At 36.1% G+C, this 22,685-nt stretch overlaps 6 protein-coding genes across 18 annotated transcripts; 3 read left to right on the forward strand and 3 right to left on the reverse strand.

The window, feature by feature from the left end:
- Nucleotides 1-64: 64 nt before the first annotated feature.
- Nucleotides 65-3,092, forward strand: Catsup (Catecholamines up). The gene is made up of 4 exons (XM_071721404.1): nucleotides 65-210; nucleotides 409-1,537; nucleotides 1,722-1,797; nucleotides 1,882-3,092. Exons 2-4 carry the CDS (start codon nucleotides 482-484, stop codon nucleotides 2,055-2,057), a joined length of 1,308 nt encoding a protein of 435 aa, XP_071577505.1. The 5' UTR covers nucleotides 65-210; nucleotides 409-481; the 3' UTR covers nucleotides 2,058-3,092.
- A 211-nt stretch (nucleotides 3,093-3,303) lies between these two features.
- Ttc19 (tetratricopeptide repeat domain 19) lies at nucleotides 3,304-6,054 on the reverse strand. Its single transcript, XM_071721441.1, has 4 exons — nucleotides 5,153-6,054; nucleotides 4,716-4,978; nucleotides 4,168-4,475; nucleotides 3,304-4,099 (listed from the first exon to the last, which is right to left on the reverse strand). The coding sequence occupies exons 1-4, from the start codon at nucleotides 5,468-5,470 to the stop codon at nucleotides 3,900-3,902; spliced, it is 1,089 nt and encodes a 362-aa protein (XP_071577542.1). The 5' UTR covers nucleotides 5,471-6,054; the 3' UTR covers nucleotides 3,304-3,899.
- LOC139782339 (transmembrane protein 268) lies at nucleotides 6,026-16,526 on the forward strand. Of its 9 annotated transcripts, none has more exons than XM_071721349.1 (7): nucleotides 6,069-6,208; nucleotides 6,284-6,473; nucleotides 7,809-8,422; nucleotides 9,101-9,481; nucleotides 9,680-9,847; nucleotides 11,997-12,192; nucleotides 15,306-16,526. In XM_071721349.1, exons 3-7 carry the CDS (start codon nucleotides 7,811-7,813, stop codon nucleotides 15,386-15,388), a joined length of 1,440 nt encoding a protein of 479 aa, XP_071577450.1. In that variant the 5' UTR covers nucleotides 6,069-6,208; nucleotides 6,284-6,473; nucleotides 7,809-7,810; the 3' UTR covers nucleotides 15,389-16,526. The 9 variants fall into 9 exon arrangements, 8 of the variants coding, with proteins under 8 accessions (XP_071577467.1, XP_071577450.1, XP_071577476.1 ...); XM_071721375.1 differs by lacking the exons at nucleotides 6,069-6,208; nucleotides 6,284-6,473 and adding exons at nucleotides 6,690-6,843; nucleotides 14,370-14,447; XM_071721392.1 differs by lacking the exons at nucleotides 6,069-6,208; nucleotides 6,284-6,473 and adding an exon at nucleotides 6,690-6,843 and having other exon boundaries at nucleotides 9,101-9,282; nucleotides 9,388-9,481.
- LOC139782465 (uncharacterized) lies at nucleotides 15,022-17,621 on the reverse strand. Its single transcript, XM_071721496.1, has 2 exons — nucleotides 17,301-17,621; nucleotides 15,022-17,099 (listed from the first exon to the last, which is right to left on the reverse strand). The coding sequence occupies exons 1-2, from the start codon at nucleotides 17,413-17,415 to the stop codon at nucleotides 16,882-16,884; spliced, it is 333 nt and encodes a 110-aa protein (XP_071577597.1). The 5' UTR covers nucleotides 17,416-17,621; the 3' UTR covers nucleotides 15,022-16,881.
- Nucleotides 17,622-17,726: 105 nt separating this feature from the next.
- LOC139782451 (small ribosomal subunit protein eS19A-like) lies at nucleotides 17,727-18,803 on the forward strand. Its single transcript, XM_071721484.1, has 3 exons — nucleotides 17,727-17,855; nucleotides 18,026-18,096; nucleotides 18,363-18,803. Exons 2-3 carry the CDS (start codon nucleotides 18,026-18,028, stop codon nucleotides 18,754-18,756), a joined length of 465 nt encoding a protein of 154 aa, XP_071577585.1. The 5' UTR covers nucleotides 17,727-17,855; the 3' UTR covers nucleotides 18,757-18,803.
- A 261-nt stretch (nucleotides 18,804-19,064) lies between these two features.
- Nucleotides 19,065-21,864, reverse strand: Rrp1 (Recombination repair protein 1). Of its 5 annotated transcripts, XM_071721417.1 has the most exons (9): nucleotides 21,646-21,864; nucleotides 21,095-21,156; nucleotides 20,775-20,799; nucleotides 20,476-20,691; nucleotides 20,231-20,357; nucleotides 20,018-20,161; nucleotides 19,690-19,833; nucleotides 19,383-19,563; nucleotides 19,065-19,226 (listed from the first exon to the last, which is right to left on the reverse strand). In XM_071721417.1, exons 1-9 carry the CDS (start codon nucleotides 21,721-21,723, stop codon nucleotides 19,109-19,111), a joined length of 1,095 nt encoding a protein of 364 aa, XP_071577518.1. In that variant the 5' UTR covers nucleotides 21,724-21,864; the 3' UTR covers nucleotides 19,065-19,108. The 5 variants fall into 5 exon arrangements, with proteins under 5 accessions (XP_071577518.1, XP_071577513.1, XP_071577522.1 ...); XM_071721412.1 differs by having other exon boundaries at nucleotides 20,476-20,799; nucleotides 21,646-21,863; XM_071721421.1 differs by lacking the exon at nucleotides 21,646-21,864 and adding an exon at nucleotides 21,477-21,617 and having other exon boundaries at nucleotides 20,476-20,799.
- Between the last annotated feature and the right edge of the window lie 821 nt (nucleotides 21,865-22,685).

Consider the following 22,685-nt stretch of genomic DNA (forward strand, 5'->3'; position numbering starts at 1 on the left):
CAAACTCTTGCCTGACGAACTTTAGACCTCGTTGTCGGAGTCCTCGATGAGAGTCCTGCGCATGACGCCACCTGCGAGTTTTTCGCGGAGTCCGGGCACAGTATATATGTGATCCGGAGGTTGGTGACCTACAAAGTGGAGTCAGTGGAGTAGTGGGTAGTGGAGCAGTAGTGGAGAGACTAGGAAGCGGCAGCAAAGACAGCGAGTGAGGTTAGTCGGGCATACATGGTTCTGGCTCGCTATTTCCAACGTCTGTTAACTTCTAACCGACCGTTAACTATCGAAATAGCCAACTTCTATTTTGAAAAGTAACGGTCAGTTAGAAGTTAACGGACGTTGGAAATAGCGGCCGTTGTTTGACGTCTTCTGGCAAGGAGGCATCCGTATATTACTTCCGTGCTTCCGCAGGCACGCATGTCCACGTCACATCGGCGGGCGAACGCATCTCGATCGTGCCAGCGAAATCGCGGAGGGGACCACAATGACAGAGGATAACGGGCGGGCTTTCGCGAGAAGATGGATCTCGAGGGTAATACTCGCTACGTTTCTCGCGCTCATCATTTTGAGTCTGCCGGCGATGTGCCAGCGGGACGAGTCGCCGAGCTTCAAGTATTCCAAGGAAGCCAACGAGATCTACTCGGATGAACAACCTCAGCATCAGCATTATGATCATGATCACAATCACGATTACGTTTACGATCATGAACATGAACATGAACATGAACATGAACACGAAGAACATGATCCAATACGGTATGACCTACATGACCATGAGTACCCTCCTCCGAAACCTTCGACAAAACCAAACCCTCCGCATATTAGGAATTACAAAGATATTGTTGTAAGAGCCATTGGGTCGACCTTGATCATATCTGCCGCACCTTTCCTTATATTATTCTTCGTGCCGCTTGACAACACCGAGCAAAGCGAGTGGCTGCTCAAGATCCTGCTGAGCTTCGCGTCCGGTGGCCTGCTAGGCGATGCGTTTCTTCATTTGATTCCACATGCGATGATCCCTCACTCACATGGCTCTTCAGAAACACACTCACACTCGCATTCCAATTCTCATGACGAATCAGGACATCACAAACATGATATATCCGTCGGTTTGTCCATATTGTTAGGGCTAATAGTATTTCTAATGGTGGAAAAGGCAGTACGTATTGTTAAGGGCGATCATGGCCATTCACATGAGAAAAAAAATGTTTTGGTAGAGAAGAGAGAAGGGAAGAAAGAGGAGAAAAGAGAGGAGAAGAAAGAGGGGAAAAAACAGGAGAAAAAAGAGGAGAAGAAAAACAGCGGTAAAGCAGTTTCCAAGATGTGCAAGACACCTGAAAGCGATATCAAGATCGCCGGCTATCTGAACTTGGCGGCAGACTTCCTGCATAACTTTACAGATGGTCTGGCTATAGGAGCCAGTTACATGGCTGGAGATAGTATCGGTTACGTAACGACATTCATGATATTGTTACATGAAATTCCTCATGAAATTGGTGATTTTGCCATCCTGATACAAAGTGGATACAGTAAAAGTAAGGTAAGATAAACGGATGCAAATATAAATATATTACGTTTAAGAACAGATTAAACTATACGAAATATTATAAAATACAATGAAAGATTTTAATTGCAATCTATTTTGCTGACTTTCCTAATTATATTTTCTTGTAAAATTCAACATAAAAAAATTTTGCAGTTTTAAATGGTTTGTAATCTTATAGGCTATGAAGATGCAGTTGATCACTGCTATAGGAGCTTTATTAGGAACTTTTATTTCTTTGTTGGCAGAAGGAATGGGTAAGAAATATATAATGGCAACATTTAAATAAACATGCTAGATTTTAGTTTGTATCTCGTCTAATTTTATCTTGTGCGTTCTAGGTGATTTTGCAACAAAATGGATTCTTCCTTTTACAGCAGGAGGCTTTATTTACATTGCAACCGTTTCTGTAATACCAGAACTTTTAACTGCCACCAAACTTTGGCAATCAGTTCAGGAGATAACTGCACTTCTTGTCGGAGTATCTCTGATGGTTTTTATGTCAAACATCGAATAAGAAATACTTTTATTCAAATTTATTTTGTTATTTTCATTCTCAGTTTATTTCGTTCTTACTCATTAGCTCTGAGAGCATTTCCAATAGATAAATAATAGGGTAGACAAGAAATTTGCCCTTTGCAAGCAACAGGAATTGTTGTATTCAACTGTAAATGAAAAAATCGTTTTGTTCGTCTGGATGAAGAACAGGATTGTGAAAATAGAAAAGAACTTTTACAGCAACCGTTATTTTTACATTGAAAAACAAACTCGGTGATTTTGTGAAATATAAAACATTTAAAGATATAAAAACATCATGATCTATAATTACAAGATAATGTTACGATATTAATTTATTCAATATAGCTAAATATTAACTATACAGTGTATTTGATAATCTATATATTTTGTCATAAAGAAATTCAATATTCACACATTTGTTCCTATATACAGGGTGTTCCCTAACATGTGGGAGCTACTTCAGCAGAGAATAGGAGACACCCTGTATTTTTTGAATTATTACTTCAAGATATTTTTTATCCACATATGACTATAATTGATATATTTGATATATATGGCTATATTTGATAAATAATGTATTCAAAATTATATTTTGATTTTATAATACTGTATGATTATTATCAATATAAGTCTGAAATATATAATTATATTCATTAAGATTATTATAAATTATGTATTCAGGGAAAGTACTTAATTTACTTGTCTTCATATTTGGTATGCCTAAAACAAAAAATACTATCTGATACTACTGAGCCAAATATTTAGATGAAATAATGAGTACTTTTTAAAATTGTAGATAAGTATAACTTGAATGATGGCAAATATTTGATGTGTGCATAGATTTAAGTAAGAGTGATTAGTTTAATTCGTTATTACTCTTGTTGTAATCTATTCTTATGATTTTATAATGAATCTTTTTGTTTGTAACTGAGCCTAAGTGTAATCTCTGCGTGATTATTTTTCATAATGAAGAGAGAGAGAGAGAGAGAAAATGTTTCTTATATCAAAGAAAATATAACTATTGTACTAAGTACTTCTTCAATTATTTACCAGTGTCAATATAACTTGATATACTTGCAAACGGATATGAATGGCACATGATCAATGATAAATAGCCATAATTTAATTCAATGCTTTTGAGTTTACAATAAAATGTAGATAATATAATTCATCATATATAAAATTGTTATAAAAATCCTATAATCTAAAATGTTTAAAAAAATAAATTCACTTTAACAAATATATATTGGTGCTATCAGATTGCTATTCTTTATTGTTATAAAATATTTTGTGAAGATAACAGATAACTGTACATAAATACACATTCTATAATGTATCGAAGTGGCAATCATGTTGTTTAGCAGATGCTTTCAACAATGTTCCTTCAGAAAATACTAAATCTGCACACAAAATTTGTATTATACAAATATGAAGTGTGTACGCGTATGTACATGCTCTACATTGCTATTATTTGATAATAGAATTGAATAATAGAATAAATTACAAATGATAAATTTTAATGTGCTCATGTGACACAGAATATAACAAATCTAATGTAAAAACTGAAGATACACAAGTGATATCAAAGAGACTGCATATACAATGTATCATTAACATTCCAGAGGTCAAACGTGCGGTTCTTATATCAATAGTGACTAGTCCGCCGAATACCAAATAATAAATAGCTCATTTTATTAAAAAAAAATTGTATTTTGCTACATTCAGCCCTTTGTTACAATCATTAAAATTCTTGAAATGATTGATTTTAAATTTTTCTATAGTATATATTTACAGATGCCATTCTCACATAAATTCTCACCTATCTTTAACAACCAACGATTTACAACGACAGTAATCTCTTAACTTCCTTGAGGCATTCATCGGCTTCTAACAAAGAATTATTGTCGTCTCTGCTTTTAGCTATTTTTCTTCCTCGTTGACAGGATTTTTTGGCTTCGTCGTATAAACCTTTTTTTAGGAGCACATTTCCTAGATTCACGTGAATCGAACCCAAGTCAACCATATCGGGTAGGTTTTCCCCTATAAACATATTATGTAGAGCATATTATGCGTTGCAATTAATCATTAGACAAATTATATATTATTACCTATTTTCGCTGCAGCAGACAAATATTTAATAGCTTCATCATATTCTCCTCGTATACAACTAATCGTTCCCAAGTCATTAAGCAGAACTACAGTCTGTTCGTGCTCTTCACTGTTCACCTTTTTACATATGTTATAAGCCTGAAGGAAACAGTCAAAAGCTTCGGTATGTCGAGACTGTGAAAGTAAAAATCGCCCGTACCAATCGAAGGCCATACCCTGTAGCAGTACAGCGTCTTCGTTGTCAGGATCTTTTTCAGCGTGCGATTTTAAGTGCTCCATACAAAATTTATAGCCCTGCTCCGCTTTCCTGAATAAACAAAATAAATATACCTCTTATATGTAATATAGTGCACGTGTGATAAAAAGGAGATGTAATCAACTTTTAGTAGAAGTATAATGAGAGAGCGCGAGGCTTAGTTGTCACATTTTTAAACGTATCTTGCTTTCTGTATGTAATCTTTAAGGATATAATTCGTTATGTACGTTAAATGTAGCGCTTAAAAAAAAATCAAAAGTAAAGTAATTCATGGCAGATCACGTTGCTTACTTTGCCTCGTTTAAATGTTCAAATATTTTGGCCATCTTCAGGCTTATATGGACGACTCGTATGTCGTCCTCCGCGGCTCCATTCGACATCAGCCTTTGCAAAACTGATACGAACAAGTTCTCCGCTTTGCGATAATTTCCAGTGTCGAAAGCAAGATTAGCCATTACGTCATAGATATACGTGACAGCGTCGTAATTCTGTACGGTTTGCGCTTGATGCAACGCTACGTGCAGCATTTGCTCCGCCTTGTCACATTCTCCCTTCTACAAAGGGAAAGCAAACGTTGCTGAAACTGTACGAGATTCAAATAAAGATTCAGCATCTGCTAATGTCAGTGGTTCGTAATGGCGAAAAATATATATTTAACATTTATACGAGTATTTATTCTTGCACAAACATTGAACACATTTATGATATACAATATCTCAATACTTAACCTGTATCAACAGTACAGCTCGTTTGATCGTCATAATGACTTCCGGGACTTCCTCGTCGGTATTCTCGATATCATAAATATAATTTAGAATTAAAGTAGGCAAGGACACAGCGAGAAGCATCCCGGACCTTCTCCCCTGCGGCCCGTGTCCATCGTTGAACCGGCATCTATCTATCCTCGCGCAGAGTCGCGGCAGTTTTACAGAGGTATTTTTATAGACGTGTAGTACATCGCGTCGTGCATTCGTCGCCGAGCGAATAAGACTGACATTTGATAAAGCGCATCTCGACATACGAGATACCGAATTCAGGCGATACATTTTGACAATCGGACTGTCATGTGTCAAGTGTCAACACATCAACAGCTGGAAGTGAGAAGTCTGCACTTCCGAGCTGCACTTTGTTCGTTTCTGCTCTCTCCCTTCAAGGATCTTTAAAGTTTCAAACGCGGAAAGTTCAGCTGGGAAAGACTGTCGACAAATTCTGATTAACCTGTCGTATACTGTTTTGTCAATATGAATAAATATATTGATTTTTTTGTCGCTTATTATGTGGAAAGGTAATCTAGATTAAAGACAACTAGAAATTTCGTTTCCAGCAACCTTGTCTCTTGAATTAATTACCGATTAGTTAATCGTTAGCAATTTCGTTAAAGTCGCTCACGTGACAAGTGTGTTCGTTTCTACGTATATACAACACCTTCGCGCACTTTAGCGAACGAAACAAACAGACAGTGCGAGGTTCGGATGGACAAAGTGCAATGAAAACGAACAGACTTGACGCAGGTACTCGCGATAAGTTATCAGGTGTTCGCCGATAAAGCGCTGGCGCCATTTCTGCGGGTCGACCTGGATTTCCGTCTCTAATATTCTTCCATTCAAATTGTAATTTCAGCAGGTAATCGAGAAATTGAGCGATTAACGAAATTAACCAGCTCTACTCCATCTGCTCTGTATATATTTTCACGTTAATCGCTATATATTCATTTTGAGAGCCACACAATAATCCCTCGACTAATCCGACGAACGTTAATAGGATGAACAGGTACAGATGAGCAGGTATGTCAGCAGTACGTATAATTTCGAGGCGCATAATCAGATGCAAATAATCCTCTGTTATGTATTGATATGCAGCTCCTCCGACTAGATACGTAACGAGTGTAATCAGAATGCAAATATAGCTGCAATCGCATACACACAGGTGCGACGATAATAAACAGACGTGCCCCCGGCGGAGAACCTTCCTTCGGATTCATCCGCTGACAGTCGCGCGGAAGGTGGCGGAAGGGCTCGAGGGCGGCAAAATTCGTCAAGTTTCACATTCGTAAGAGATTTAATTTAAGCGGAAATTTTTCGCGCGGTGCGGATCGCGCGCAGGTGTGCGTGCACGGGCCGCGCACGTATATAGGCACGTGTGTGCGCTGCCGAGTGTGCCGCCGGCCGCGTTTCGTGTCGCGCCTCCCTACCCGCCCCCCCTCCTCTTCCGCGCGCGTTACATCGCCGACGTCCCTCTCTCCCCCTCCCCCACCCCCCGCCCGCCCACCCGCTCCCTCCTCCCCCAGCCGTCCATCGCGGCATCGCGCCCAGCCGTCGTCCCCGTACCCCGATGTCGCGCACCTTGATTTCGTGATTCGTCGCGCACCTCTACGGCTCGCACGGGCATGAGACAAGTCAGACAGGCCGCATCGCAGCAGGTACGTTATCCGCGTGCGTGGATGGACGCGCACCGGATTTCGTTTCTCTCCTCTTTCGTCGTTCCGCGAATCCGCGCGCTCTCTCCCTCCGTATCTCGTTCGCGTCGAAGACGCGGACGGCACGGTCCGCCGCCCGCCCGCCCGCCGGACGGAGGTCCGGTCGAGTCTCGCGCGCGGAACGTCCGGGGCGATCGCCCCCGCGCCCGTGAGGACGACGCCCGATCGAGCCGGGACTTCCGGGAGTGAGGAATGTGAGGATCCGCCGCGCGACCAGCGACCACTCGAGGGCGATCGCGCGACCGGATTCCTCGTCGTCATTCCCGCGGCCGGAACGCTCCACGTGAGAATGACGGTCTCGCGGGAGTCGCGGGCTCCATGTTCACGTTCCGGGGACACTCCCTTTTAGTCGAGCGAAATCGGCGGTGCGTGCGTGCCGACGAGCGCCGATGAGTGCCGATTAAGCGCGCCGCTAATGAGCTGACGAGCCTGAAAATTGAGAGTACGAAACGTCGGCCTTTATCAGACCGTATCTACGATCGCGATTCATCTCTGTCAATATTTTTGCGCTGTTTATACATACTTGCTGTTCTTACATTCTATAAATAATATCTTTAATCCTTAAATGTGCAATTTTTCGTTCTTTTAAATAAATCAGGACTGATTAAAGAATCCTAAGAAATATTTAAAAGATTCTTCTTTACTAATTTGAACCTTTTTAACTCTTTCAGCCCTTTTTCATCCTTTTTGTCCTAGCGGACGATCGATGAGGTACATGCAGAGAAGGCCCTTTACGTGCAAAGCCGCGCGGTTTCAATTAGAACAGAGTACACGGAGCATCGAAAAGTCACTTTGCATATATACTAAAAATTGCGCATTTAAGGATTAAAATTGATAAATCTATTCTATAATGTAATATAAGCAAATAATTATCCCTGAAATTCTTATATGCACATTATTTTCCGCAGTCATGAGTTCCGAAGATACAACTGACAATGCGTCGGCACTGGCGGCAGCAAATTCCTCTGGCGTGGCCGCGGAGACGAGGAATTGGGTCCAATTTGAGGAGGAGGCAGATTCGAAGGTGGCTACCGGGCCTACCGACGCCGAGAGAAAAGCCACCAACAGTAGCGCACCCGCCGTGATAAAGCCCGAGTCGGTTACCGTGCAGGTCGACAAAATCGGCAAGAGCATCGACCCGCCTGATATTAACGATAAGAGAACCAATGAGTATAGAGGTGCTGTGATAGCAACCGAATCCGTCCAGATTAACTTAGATAGATCAGGTTTAAGTCGTTCCATCACGTCCGAGACGCCGGATCTCAAGTTGCCGTCCGACGTTCGAGCGTCGACGGAGGCCAAGAGCGCCTCTCTGAAGACCATCGATCTGCGGGACGTGTCCAACGGGAGAAACGCGCCGAGCAACGTTATCAGTACGTCGATCGGAAACATCAGACAGGGTTTCGCCAACGGCGACACTATCGTTACTCTCCTGCCAGTAAATACTAGGTGGCCGTGGATCACCCCGGCCAGATTCAGGCCGGAATTGGTGCCGGAGGAATTGATGGCGCAGGGATTAACCGTATGTATAATTTATCATATCTATTTTCCCCCTTCGATGGCGAGTCGGGGCTTGACCTCGTAATCTCGTTTATAATTGGGATTTTTATGAGAAGGGTTGTGAGCTTCTTATCCTCTACGGAGCATCGGACTTTGATTTAGAGCAATTTATTGTTGTTTTCTTTCCTTTTAGAGATAGCGATTTGTTTATCCTTAATTATATTGGGATTAATTTTATGTTTCGGATATTTTGTTTTCATCACGGTGGATTCGAATGTTTTTTCACTCGAAATTCCTAGTGTCGTGTGTATTTTCTGGGTATGCGGGGCGACATTTTCGAGAATTAAACTCCAGAACTTTTGTTTGACAAGCGACTGCTTCAGCATCAATGTATTTAGCAACTTATTATATGATATTACTTTAATATATGTCATAATTTTATTTTTATTAATATAAAATTCTCTCACCTATCATATTTAAGCGTATAATAACATTCCCGCATGTATACATATTTATGAATTTGATGAGATAGATTTAGTAGATCTTCGATCCACTTTTATCATACTCTACGTATGTACAAATTATACGATGCAATTTAAAATATTAAAATATTTAATATAGAAATACTAGCTCGCACTTTCTTTTATGCTTTCTAAAGGAATAAAATGACCAGCAGTTTAATGAAATAGATGTATTGCAGCTTACAGTGGAAGATTACGTTCACATAATGGAGTTACTTGTGAACGATGTACGCTTCAATATGTATAACATTTGCTACAAGAGGATTCTCGTCCTTTGGATATTTACCGCCTTCGTTGTGCTGCTTGGTCTATTGTTCTCCGGTGTGACTGGCCTCACTTTGTTCGGGCTCGGTGTTATGTGGTTAGTCCTGAATGCAGCCGCAATATTCTTCTGCATGTTCATCAAGATAAAGCTCAATCACAACCTTGAGAAATGTATGGCTCAAGTTAACAAACATTTATTAAGGCATAAAATATTGCTGGGATTGGACGACAGAGGGAAGATCTCCTGCCATAAAGTCAACCTGTGTTTCATATACTTTGATACTACAGATTGCGTTGTAAGTGAAGCTTTTATCGGGGTATAATTCAATATAGTTCATTTTTTAATATAAAATTTGACATAAAAGAATATTTGATTTAAATAAATATTCACGTGAACACGAAGTGACCCTATTTTCCTGTATTATAATTTTCAACTATTTACACATGTATGTATCCGTAAGAGACTAATATAATGGCTTATTTTGTGACTACAGAAAAAGCTACAGGAAGTAATAGAACGGGAAGAACGCGAAGGTAGAGTAATTGGTGGCGATGATGTAAGCGATTTAAGTCGACAACGAGAATTACAACAGCGTATGGACATCGATGACAGTGACATTGTTATACAAGGCAGCACCACTACAAGAATCTCTCGTAAACAGGTAAATCGCATGATCTTACTAATCTTTTTGGCTAAATTACTTTTTATATTTCGTATATGCTTTTGATTTTATTTCAATTAACAAAATTTTTTTATCAAATTATTTTGTTGTGCGTTAATATTTTGAATATTTTATTAATTGGGCTAAATATTGAAGAGCTAAATAAAAAAGCGCTATTCCTCCATTGTAAATCGACAATGTGTGAAATAAGGCAAAAAGTTGCAGCTTTGCTTCCGTTCTTTTTAGTTAGCTTTCTACATTGGTGTTTTTCTGTCGTCTTCCAAAGAATGTAAACATATACTTGTTTTGTTTTAAATATAAGTACAGAATGTAGATAAAAAGAATTTTTATTCGTGACATATTGGAACACCCTTAGCTCTTCAATATATGAGCCTTAATTGCTATATAAATTCGGCTTACGCGCGAGATTCGACGTTACTGACTGCAATAAGTTATATTAAATGTTTTTATTGTGCATTGCATTAAACTACCAGGGTAAAAATGAACAAGTATTCTGCCGTTACGTGCAACGTTGGGCGAAGGATTACTTGCGTCGACGTTTGGATTGGACAGTTGACGAGGAGGGTGGAAATCCTTCTTCGCCGCGTCATTTAGCGTCTGCTCTGTGTCCTTGTCAATATATAGAGGAATGGTTACGTAATAAGCCACGCGTTCAGGGCAGAGACTTTTGTCCTAGGTGGAGTAGCTTTCTTAGAGACAGAGGCATTTGAGAGATATGATTGTTTAATGCTGCTTATAAAAAAGATATACATGCGGTTTCACAATCGCTCGTGCACGGAGGTTTCATTGAATTCTTGGGATTCAAGGAGAGGAATTGAATTCTCTCGAATGCGCATCACTATAAATATAAATAGCTTCCAAAGAAAACTGCTATATACTTTTATCGATTTGCAAATAACTTAAGTCGTAATCTTTTGTTTAAGATTAATTTTGTGTTTAACAAACATAAAAGTGGCCATCTTTTTATTTGATATAAAAATGAGCTAAAACGTACAATATATGGGCAGCTTTTTAATTTAAATTAGACATTTGTTGCGTGCTATAAAAATTTTCAAAAAATTTTATTCTCATAAATTTTATTGAAACTAATTTTTAATATGCTTACGAGCATAGTGATGTAGTTATTCTACATCTTGATCATTGTTTCTTATTATTGTATTTGTTATATTATTTTAGGAATCACGTTTATTGATTTTATATTATTTATATGCGTTTAATTTTAAAATATTTTGAATGTACTTAACATTTTATCCAGAAATATCAAAACTAACTAGTACCTACATGATAAGTAGCAATCTGACTCAAAGATTGAGATTAATATAATTATAGAGCTATATGGAGAATAGAGCAGAATCGTTTTTCGTTTTCAGATCAAGACTCGTATTTACATTCCGTTTAACGCTAAATGTGGTGTTTATACACACGTTTTACTTATATAAGATAAAGATTTATGTAAAGATCACATGCCACCACATTTAACGTTAAAATTAAAGATAGATCTGTGGCTTAATATAATCCATAGAGATAGAAAGCAATGAATATATTTTCTATTTTATTTCGATATATTTCAGCATTCCAGCAAATTGTTTCCTTTGAGAAGCAAACAGTATTCAGAAAACTTTTTAGGGCTGTGTTTATCAAGCCTTCTCATTTATTCTGACAAATGTTTTAGCAGTAGTCTCCTCTTTTTATCAGTACTTTTTAGCTCTAATTATATTTAACGATCTTGATCTTGATGAAATATATTATTATATATATATGATATTATGAAAGACAAATATACCTGTAAAATGGTGAACAAATAATTTGGTAACACGCATTTTATATACAACAAAACACTTATGACAAAAATTTATTATCAAGCATAATGTCAGAGACATATCATTAGACAATTATTTACGCGAACTATACTATTAAAGGATATTATTTATACATATCAGTTCTCAATAATTATATGTATGATAAAGATATATAACATTTAACTTGTACTTAAACTTTGACTTAAACAAATTTGAGAATTTCTTGACAGAAAATTGAAAGAGAAAAAGGTGTGTGGAAGAGAAACCACACATTATTATTTCGCGTCAGGCGAAGGGTTCTACTGAATGATGATGGTGTGTGTTGACAGGAACGGGCGGAGTTGCTGTTGCTGAGGTATGCGTCTCGATGGGCACGTCACTTCGTGCGACGCAGACTTGATCTGGTTATAGACTCGCAGGAACGTGATAGAGGCGTTACGGGTCTGTCTGTTTCACCGCGCCATTGTGTCTCCGCCCGTTGCCCTTGTCAATTCATTGAGGACCATCTTAAACACAAGCCGAGAGGCAAGTTGACGTTACGTAAATTGTTTCTAATGCCGGACTTTACTAGATGACTGCCAATAGAGACTGATATCACTTTTTTAAAAAGGGCACTTTAGAATCATACGATAAAAATCTTGGAGAAAGAAACCACGCTGATGTGTCTCTGACACTTTAAACGATTTAATGTTGTACAGTTATTTGTTACGCAATGACTAATTCAATCATACTTGTGAAAGTACGATGTTAATAGATTATAAGCGCAACGTAATGAACGATTACGTTATTGATATAGTATTGCAGTATAATTACTTATTTGTGGTTTTAGTATTTTGTTTAAATTGTACTATTTTATCGTTACATAGCAGTAATGGAATGCAATTTAATGGGATGGGAAATTTATGCACCGAAAAATTAATTATTATACCGTAAAAATACGAGATAATCGTGCAATATTTTTATTAATAAAATATATATTCTATTCGAGTAAAATTTGTTGAAACGATCGTTGAGACTATCTATCTTTATTATGTCACATTCCACGTGTTGGTAATTTATTGAAAAATTAATGCATTCACAATGCATTTAAAGATAGATATTAATGTATCGTGAAAAATGTTTCTTACACTATATCTGTTATTATTTAGAATTTCATTATATGTGTGCTTTCTATATATTATTTTATATATATATTCACATATCATGGTCTTTATATCTAGCTTTGCTTTTACTTGCACTACAATCTTTGAGAAATTTTTTACGATATTGGTAGATATCAATATCGATTTTTTTTTTAATTTCACACGCAATTAGCAATTACGCTTGATCGCGTCATTAAATAACATGTCAAATCATATATATATATATATATTGTATACATCATATCATATGTGTTATATGATAATACGTGATAATATTTCGCAGCTTCCAAAATATAATTTTAAGGAATACTGAAAATAAAGAAGAAATTGTGTCTCGATCATACTTTTCAGATCTTAAATCGCATAACGTTGAAACGTTGAGCTAAGGTAAACGAAATTGTTCACCATTTTAGAAGGTAAAATTTGTTTTCCACAATTTGAAAGTTAACGTTATTATTTGCCTTTTTCCTAAGGCACGCATAACTTGCGTTTGTTTATTTCTGACTAATATAATTTAATTAAAGATTTTGTCATTACTTAAGATTGGGAGTTCCCTCTTCACAGGGAGTAATAGTATGATAAGAACTAAACGCTTTCGAACTGCACTATCGTACTCGATATACTGTTCGTCGTGTTTATCTCGTTTCTGTTTCCGCATTAAAAGAAAATTTTTTCGAGTCTATTACATTTGCCATAGGTCTGAGGTAAAGCACTAATTCTTTTAAAAGTATTTATACTAAAAACAGGGTATATTGTGCAGATATACAGATATTATATCAGAGCGAGCTCGACAAATGTGTATTGTTTGATCATAAAAATGATGAATCCTACAAGACAATAAAATCTAACAATTATTTAATGTTAATGTTTTTAAGAATATTTTGGGATTTCTTTAGGCTAAGCATTATACATATTCGGTCTATTTTCTTTAGTGCAATCGTACATGTACTATCGTAAAGAGCAGCTAATCACGATGAAATTATTATTCAATAATAGTCAACGAAGTGATTCACTCAGTTATGTTATAAGTACTGCTACACAAATTAGTGATACATTGTAGGCATCACACTGCCGTGCGCGCGCGCGCGCGCACGCACGCGATTTTAAATGTATTAGATATACACGAGACATCAAATTTGTTATATCCGTCCTAAAATCTGCATAGCTGTAAGTCGTAGTTAAGATGTAATATACTTTTATATTGTGTTTACAGAGTACTTATTGCAGAATCCACTACAAAATTATAATTGTACAGAACCGCCGATTCCTATATATAAACTGTAAAGCACTTTTATATGATTGTTAAAAATGTTGTGGAATAAAAATATATACATATGTCTATTCTTTAACATGCCGTGTATTTTTATGAGAAAACAGTAAAGCGATGATTAAACATTAATCTTTGACTACGTTTACACGGCCCGATTTACGCCAAAGTTATAACATCGATGTGTAAACGTAGTCCTCTGTCTTCGCAGTCTTGGAGCTCGTATTAACTTTTGTGTAATATGTATTAATATGTAACTAACATACTAATCTTGAGGGATTCCTTGCATGCAGCCGGACGGAAGATGATGAATCTCAGTATATTACCTCATCCGCATATCATCAGCACGTAATAATAATCTCTAATATTATGTAAGTACATTAATTAAGTTTTAAAAAACACATTCACTAGTGAATACAGTTTTAATTGAATAAAACCCAAGAAATTTTGTATTAATATCAGAACATGAGAAACACGATTGTAAATATAATACGCTTTTTCAAATTCTAACACAACTAAATTGATTGCTAAGCTCGGTTGCACTTAACATACCAGGGGAAAAATTGAATTCTAAATTTAGGTGCACTCTAGATGGATAATTTTTTTCTTGCACAACGATATCCAATTTGCTGAAAGGTTTGTGCGTGTCGCGTGATTATCAAGAAGAATTCTATTGCTATTGTTACTTCATTAATTTTATGTCCAATTATTTTCTGCCTTGCATGTCTGATCACAGTGATCACTTGGGAGTTTGCGTGCACATCTAATAATACTTTGAAATAATAAAAAAGGAAAAAAATACTTAAAACACTACAAAACACTCCTATTTGGCTGCCTTATCCTGATAGTTTCAGGCTTCAATTCCTCTACACACATGTCTCTTTATCTTATTTTTTTTCGAGTCTTAAGTATAGATAAAAAAATACTACCAACACATATTAAAAATTGATTTTTTTTTTAAATTTGGAAATATCCTTTATTGAACATTATGTTATGACTCTATATTTTAAACATTATATGCGTATCCTGACATCTAGAAAATAAAATTTAAGTACTGTCATATATTTGACTATAAATTGACGTTTTTGTTGTCTGAGACTAATACATTTTGTATATAAGCCTATGTGTAATACGTATTTTAGTGAAGAAAGCCGTATGTCAGGATACGCATTGCGTTTGCATCTTTGTTATTATTAATACATATTAATCTATCGACGTGACTTTTCCAGGGTATCCACCAGGATTTACGTGGTGTGCCTACCTTAGTGAACCTGTGAGCCGATTTGATATGGTACCAAGTTTCTCCCATTAGTTTCCCTTACAGATCGTGTTGATATAATATCGTTTCCTTTACATTTATAGAGAGCTATATATCATAAAACAAGACATACCGTTACATGTACAAAGAAAGCTATTTGCGCGTTAATTTTAATTGTATACTTTAATTGTATACCTTTGTTCGCGCATTTTAAGCAAAAAGTTTATATTGTTATCAGATTTTATAAACTTATATATTTTTTATAACTATATTCTTTGATGGAAACTATATTCTTTGATATTAAGAATAACTAATCTGTTTTTGAGCTTCTGATCATTTTTTAAATATTATCTTTAATATATTGCTCAATGGCATACAGTGTTTTAGTGGTTTAAATTATCGGTTAAAACTGCTTGAGATCTCTTATTCGGAAACTATTCGCAGAAATAATGAAATAATTTTCTGAAATAGTTGTGCGCACGATACAGTATTATGAGGTATAAATATCGTTAATCGTACCAATATATTTTTGTTGTATATAATTAAGAATTAATATATGTAAAGATAGCCACACACTTAACAGGCAACACTCGATAATATCTCTCAAAGAGTTATAAAAAAAATTTCAAACGAAGAGTGTGCCGTTTCGTAAGAAAACTATAATACGAGCTATAGAAAATATTTAAAAAATATACAATAAAAATATATAATTCTCACCTTTTTTATCATGTTACTCGATCAAAGTAAAACACACAGTGCAATTTTTATCTAAAACAATTTTTGATAACTCTTTGAATAACCGAGGACTATCGTACGGTTCCTTTTAATTGGGCTATTTCGCATATCTTTAATACATAAAGATACAATGTAAGAGTAGCTCGTAAGTTTTTACACGCAGGAGGCGAGAGCAAATCATAAATCTTTATAAATGTTATCCATAAATGTGATAGATTATAATTATCGTAGCATCGTGCTACAAGTAGTGCTAGACGTTAAGTTGTTATTGTGCCTTGTCATAAATTTCGTTGGAATTGTTCTATGAAATACGAACCATTAAATAGCGTATCAATCTGTGTAACCATATACTGTTCAGTGTACCAATACGTATGAGCGTACGCAAACGCGTATAAGTGTTAAGAACATAAGAAGATTATTGACAAAGATTTTATCATTAAATATTTATTATACACGACATTACGGATATATTTATTTAATGTACCTTATACAAGATATTGGCGAAATGTTTTTTAAAAATCACAGACATGAATCAAATTTACATTGAATTATTAATACAAAAATATTTTCTATGTAACAGATGAATTCGTCTACTTACTTTAAATAAGCAGAAGCTCTAAGGAGCTCCAGATAAAGATGTAAATAGAAACATTATTGGCCAAAGATTGACAATGGCCAAAATTTTGTGGAATAAATTATAATATATAATCGTTTTAGCGTAGTCTCTCGATTCGAGACGACAAATTAATTGTTAAAACTCAATACCGCCATGTGATTAGTATACCCTCGCAAATATGAATTTATTTCTCCTATCATGTTACCAGAGCGGCTTGTGCCTGCTTCCTAATATCGTCCGCAAGCCTCTTTATCTCTTCATTGTCTGCGAGCATTTGTTGTCCCTCTTTCTTCAAAGTACATTCCAGCTGCTTCAATTGCTGTTTGGTATTCAAATAGGTTTTCACTTTTTTGTATATATCGTCAGAGTTGTTAGTACCCGTCGGACCGTGGGTTTCCTTTTTGCACAAATCACCTGAAATTACATTCGTAAGAATATTGAACGAATGAACGAATGATTCAGCTATCATCAAATGTGAAATATAAAGAGAAAGATTAAACGCGAGTTTTTCCGCAGGTTCCTAAGTCAAGTGTTCACGAGGGAAGACTTAAAAATGAGCAACATTGTACAGTGTTTTTACACAGCTAACCCAACATGAATATCGCAAATGTTTACTTATGATTTTGAACGCTACGTCGTCCACCACGGCTCTGTCCAGGTCCTCCAGCATGTGTTTATGGTCTGGCATGTGGGGCCTCGGTGGCAAGCTGTTTTTCTTGTTGGTGAACATCACCTTGTCAATATATAAGGATCAAAAAATGCCAGTTTTATCCTTTACTTTTAATCCCGTCCTATTCAATGAAGATGATTGTAGGTTCGTTCCCAGCTGTTCCTACTGTATCACTATGGAAAATATCCACTAAACTGATTGAACTGCAGCAAAATCAATCAGACAGACAGACGTTAGACGTTGTTGATCTTCGTGGTGCAGAAATAGTGCAACAATTCAGTGGACCTGTTCTCTATTGTCTTGTCGAATCTTTTACACTTTTCTCCTTTTCTCTCCAACGTCTTAATAATACACTTATTTCGTTTTAAGTGCAGAAAGCGTAACACAGTGCAGCTGCGAACTTGCGAAGAACTCAGGACAGTGTTACGGAAGTGCCACGGGTCGAAGTGATCGAATAATTTCGTATTTAGCGAAGGAAATCAGAAAATCTACGTAAAAACGTGCGTAATCAGTTTAATAACTTGAATTTTATTGATTATCAAAATCATCGATGAGATTAGAATGTTTAGAACGTTAATGTAGAAGAATTTAGTTCACTTGCGTCTTATCCACGTGGTTCGTCTGTACATTATTTCGTTAATTGCGTCATTAACTTAAATTTTCTTTCTAGATGCCGTCTGTAACGTTAAAAGATGTGGACCAGCAGAAATTCGTGAAGGCCTTTGCAGCTTTTCTGAAAAAGTAAGGAATATAAATGGAATAATTAGAATCTAACCTATAAGTACAACTCCCTAAAATTGGAAGCACTCCAAATAAAAAAAAAATGAGCAGAATAATTAGAATCTAATTTAATTAATCTTGCACTTGCGAGTATGTCTAATATAACTTGCATAATCTAATATTTCATTAATTTTTGTCATTTAAAATTATTATTTATCATTTCTTATTCAGCGCTCCAAGATATGTAGTTATATTTGACGTTGTCTGTTTTATTTGTAAAATTTTAGGACCGGCAAGATGCGCGTGCCAGAATGGGTGGACATCGTAAAGACGGCCAAATTCAAAGAGTTGGCACCCTATGACCCCGACTGGTACTATATAAGGTGTGCAGCCTTAGTGCGTCACATTTATATTCGCAGTCCCATTGGAGTCGGCGCGGTCACAAAGATCTTTGGTGGACGCAAACGTAACGGCACTCATCCCAGCCACTTCTGTCGATCGGCGGGCGGCGTCGCGCGCAAAGCGCTCCAGAGCCTGGAGCAGCTGAAGCTCATTGAGAAGGCACCTCTCGGTGGACGCAAGCTGACCAGTCAGGGTCGCAGGGATCTGGATCGTATCGCTGCGCAAGTTAAAGCTAAGAGCAAAAAACAGCTTAAGCTTCAAGAAGCAATTGTGATTTAATATTCTTCCTCTGTAATAAAATAAAAAAAAATGTAAAAATCTCTAAACTTTGTTCATTAGATATACCCAACTGCATATAATTTTATCGCTTTGACAAAATCTATTAAATAATAACCAAGAATTAAAAGTTAAAAATTTGTCAGAATGCGAATTTTATCTGGATAAAAATTGTAGGGCAAGCAGGTTTAGAAAAATGTCCCGTGCAGTATCACAGCACAAATAAAAGGCATATACTTTTTTTAAAATAAAATGTAATTAATCATTTATATAAGTTTGTATTCACACAAGAGAAAAGTTTCACTCTGAGGTTTTCGTACAATGGAACGTGTTACATGTTTATTATTATTACAAATTACAAATTAATGTAAAGTATTACAGGACAATGATCGCTGCCATAAACTTGCTTCCTTATAATATTATCGCACACTTTATTTTTGATCCGTTCTGATATCAAGAAATAGTCTAGTCGCCTATGTATAAAAAATTTTAATTATTAATAATTTCTTAGATCTATTCAATTATAATCAATGATGTAAAACATTATGATTTATATAACATATATATATATGTATATACATCATAATTATACAAAGGAAAGAGCTTCAAAAAATAACTCTTATACTTACCATCCAATATCTTTACCGCGTGAATTGGCAAAATACGACCAGAATGTATATGCACCCTCTATTTCAGGATATAATAATCTGAAGGTATCAACAAATCCGGCAGCTAAAAAGTCGGTCATATCATCTCGTTCTTCTTTAGTAAAACCAGCATTTTTAGTGTTTGTTTTGGGATTCTTTAAATCTGGAAATCAATAATACTAAGTTAATGTTAATTCCACTATTTCTATTGTTCCTTTCACATTTACGAATTACTGATACTTCATGTTTAAAAAATTAAAGTTAAATGAATCTAACACTGATACTCTACCAATTTCTTGATGAGCTACATTCATGTCGCCGCATATGATAACAGGCTTCTTTTGATCTAATTCCTCAATCCATTTCTTGAATGCTTTATTCCATTCCAATTTTTTTGGTAATGTCACCAACTTCTGTCCGGCATTTGGCACATCTGTTACATTATATTCTATTATTAAATATCTAAGTAATATTTTTGGTCAAATTAGAGATATTGCATTATAGAGAAGGTATCATGTAATATATATTGAGTTGCATGTAAATATAGTTCAATTTTTATGATTATAGGATATTAAGTGCGGAGTTTATCTTAAGAGACCTATTAAGGTGTAACTTACAAACATTAATCACAAAAAATTCTGGGAACTCCGCCGTGATCATTCTGCCTTCGCTGTCAAAGGTAGAATCATTTAAACCGTATTTCACAGAAATCGGCTTTTCCTTGCTAAACAAAGCGACTCCACAATAACCTGATTTCTTACCTATCAAAGCACATTTATTAATTACGTGATTTGCGTATGCAGCACAAGTTTTTCAAAAATATATCTTACTGTCAAGAAAATAGTGATGATATCCTGACAATTTGACTTCATCTGGCATCTTATCCTTGTCGCATTTGGTTTCTTGCAAAGCAATTATATCTGGATCTTCTTTTACAATATAGTCAGCTCCATGTTTCTGATTAAACATAAATACAGAAGGATCGTTACAAGTACAATATATTAATTAACAAAGCCAGATAGCCAAATGCAGAGAGTTTGCTGTCATGCAAGATGTATTTTAACAGTACACGTACTTTGATAACAGCCCGGACCCCAGAAACATTCCAAGTACAGATCTTCAGATTATACTTCTTTCCTTCCTCGTTTAACTTCGTACATCCAAAATCTATCTCATCCAAGTTCGTATCCGTTTTATTTAGCATCTGCTTGGGTTCATTCTTCGCCTTCTTCGCGGTAGATGAATCACCTTTGTCAGCGCTTTTCAATCCCTTCGAATCGGTTTTGATCCTCTTTGGGGTAGGTTCATCGTTTGTATCATTTACACGTTTTTTACCTGAAGCTCCATTTTCATCTAATTTTTCTGTTTTCTTACCAGGTTTAGCTTTGGGAGAATCAACCTAAATTCAAGGAAAAAACTGATATATATACAGCCTGCTACTTAATGTACAAAACTACGAATGCAAGCGACATAACTATCTGATGGACAATTAAACATATATATATATATATATTTAAGATAATATCACAATTATGTCACGCTATACAAGAGAGTATTTTTTATACTTTAATAAGTTTGTAATTAAAAGATTCAATTGTACATTATCAAACTCACATACAAAAATATTAAATACAACATTTGCTTACGCTTGTAGAGTACATAATTAATCATGTGTACATACAGACGGTACATACCTTTGCTTTATTAAGACGCTTTCGTGGCATGCTGAGACCCTGCTCTTTGCGAAGAGAGAATACTAAGGAAGACACAACGATACAAACAGTATTAGTGTTTAATGGCTGTCGAATTCTATCAACGCTTCTAAATAATCTTTCAACCCGATAAAATCAATATTGCAAGTGGAACATCCCGGTGATGTATATATATATATTTATCAGTTATTCACAACAATGTCAAATAAACACGTCAGTACGATTTGTATAACTGAAAGCTCAACTTCCGGAGCTCTTGGCCTCGTCGCCGGAAATAATAAACGTGAAATCGTTACTGCGTCACAGGTAACATCACAGTTATAAAAGATTTCATTGTCTGTCCCCGATCGATAAATACAAATACATAGCCTAGTCGTGGCGTCCAGTGGCGTCTAACCGGGTCTAACCGATTCTCCCGGTCTTCCGGCTCGCAACCTGACCGAATCGCGATCGAAAGGACGACGTGGGACGAGAGTGGGACGAGTGGACAACGCTAGCCCGCTAATTTACGTGATACTTCTTTTTTTACAGACCTGAATAATTCCTGTACGTGTGACCGGAAGGGACGCAACGACGCGACTCAGCCTCCACAACTTCAAATTTAGTGCCATCCAGCATCCAGCAGTCAGCAGTCCAGCACTACGCGGGGGTACAGGGTACAGGGGGGTTCCAAACTCCCCTCTTGGAAAACTGATTTTCAGCGCCACTGTTGCTGACAAACCGCTCACGACCCCGACGATGGAAAGAGATACTTGTATTGGAAAAATAACACCTTTGCTCTTTATTAGTATTCGTGTCTCTTTTTGTGTATGTAAACTGCACTGCAGTAAACAACATTGTCAATAAAAAGTGTAATTACATCACTACATGATACAAAACAACATTACTTCCTGATGCTACGAATCTTTTTTATTTCTTTTTATATCTCATACTTTGTTTTCTTCTACATTTCATTTAATATTTAGGTTTTTTTTTATATCAATCATTCAACAAGATAATTAACTTGCTTATATGAATCAAGTTGCAAGATGCTATAAACTTCTCTGCGGATATCATTTCGTTGCCATCGATAGTACGAATTCGACTTCCTCTCACAATTTCATCTAAGATAAATAGAAATGTTGCAGGTAGCATTTTGTAGAGCTAAGTAAATATGATCGAATGACGCACGTACTTACGAATTTTCTTTCAAATATAATATTCATGTATTTTACAGGAGATTCATAGGAATGGGAATGTTATTGTCGAGTTACCTTTTCGGAAGATTTGAATAGTTATTTTAGAACTATTATTGCGACATAGTAATGATTATCTGGCATGTTATTAATTTGTTAGACATACTTTCCACCCGTTATTATAGATATGAGATGTATCTAATTCATTCTATCTCGTTAGCGTCATTATTCGTGAACGGCGTAGGAAAACCATCGTAAATTGATTTACAGATTATGAACATATACAATCGATTGCCAGTTGGATATGAATAACTGGGCATGTTCAAAGTAAAATAAACTTCGCCTCAATTAATCCAAGATTTTGAATGTACGGCGTACTGAATAATCGCATGAGAATA

This window comes from Temnothorax nylanderi, unplaced genomic scaffold (assembly GCF_030848795.1).
Source record: "Temnothorax nylanderi isolate EJ_2023f unplaced genomic scaffold, tnyl_v1.0 TNYL_tig0007_pilon, whole genome shotgun sequence".
Taxonomy (NCBI): domain Eukaryota; kingdom Metazoa; phylum Arthropoda; class Insecta; order Hymenoptera; family Formicidae; genus Temnothorax; species Temnothorax nylanderi.

What these genes read in the sequence shown, in the direction of transcription:
- LOC139782465 (XM_071721496.1), bottom strand. Translation starts at nt 17,415, where the DNA reads ATGTTCACCAACAAGAAAAACAGCTTGCCACCGAGGCCCCACATGCCA. An exon ending in CGTAGCGTTCAAAATCATAA is followed by an intron (nt 17,100 to 17,300) that starts GTAAACATTTGC and finishes ATGTAATTTCAG; the next exon opens with GTGATTTGTGCAAAAAGGAA.
- LOC139782339 (XM_071721366.1), top strand. Translation starts at nt 7,811, where the DNA reads ATGAGTTCCGAAGATACAACTGACAATGCGTCGGCACTGGCGGCAGCA. An exon ending in TTGATACTACAGATTGCGTT is followed by an intron (nt 9,482 to 9,679) that starts GTAAGTGAAGCT and finishes TTGTGACTACAG; the next exon opens with AAAAAGCTACAGGAAGTAAT. An exon ending in CAAGAATCTCTCGTAAACAG is followed by an intron (nt 9,848 to 11,996) that starts GTAAATCGCATG and finishes GTGTGTTGACAG; the next exon opens with GAACGGGCGGAGTTGCTGTT.
- Ttc19 (XM_071721441.1), bottom strand. Translation starts at nt 5,470, where the DNA reads ATGTATCGCCTGAATTCGGTATCTCGTATGTCGAGATGCGCTTTATCA. An exon ending in GAACATTTAAACGAGGCAAA is followed by an intron (nt 4,476 to 4,715) that starts GTAAGCAACGTG and finishes TTGTTTATTCAG; the next exon opens with GAAAGCGGAGCAGGGCTATA. An exon ending in GTCTGCTGCAGCGAAAATAG is followed by an intron (nt 4,100 to 4,167) that starts GTAATAATATAT and finishes ATATGTTTATAG; the next exon opens with GGGAAAACCTACCCGATATG.
- Rrp1 (XM_071721412.1), bottom strand. Translation starts at nt 21,730, where the DNA reads ATGCTGGATGGCACTAAATTTGAAGTTGTGGAGGCTGAGTCGCGTCGT. An exon ending in GGGTCCGGGCTGTTATCAAA is followed by an intron (nt 20,358 to 20,475) that starts GTACGTGTACTG and finishes ATGTTTAATCAG; the next exon opens with AAACATGGAGCTGACTATAT. An exon ending in ATTTTTTGTGATTAATGTTT is followed by an intron (nt 19,834 to 20,017) that starts GTAAGTTACACC and finishes ATAATGTAACAG; the next exon opens with ATGTGCCAAATGCCGGACAG.
- Catsup (XM_071721404.1), top strand. Translation starts at nt 482, where the DNA reads ATGACAGAGGATAACGGGCGGGCTTTCGCGAGAAGATGGATCTCGAGG. An exon ending in GTGGATACAGTAAAAGTAAG is followed by an intron (nt 1,538 to 1,721) that starts GTAAGATAAACG and finishes GTAATCTTATAG; the next exon opens with GCTATGAAGATGCAGTTGAT. An exon ending in TTTGTTGGCAGAAGGAATGG is followed by an intron (nt 1,798 to 1,881) that starts GTAAGAAATATA and finishes TGTGCGTTCTAG; the next exon opens with GTGATTTTGCAACAAAATGG.
- LOC139782451 (XM_071721484.1), top strand. Translation starts at nt 18,026, where the DNA reads ATGCCGTCTGTAACGTTAAAAGATGTGGACCAGCAGAAATTCGTGAAG. An exon ending in TTTGCAGCTTTTCTGAAAAA is followed by an intron (nt 18,097 to 18,362) that starts GTAAGGAATATA and finishes GTAAAATTTTAG; the next exon opens with GACCGGCAAGATGCGCGTGC.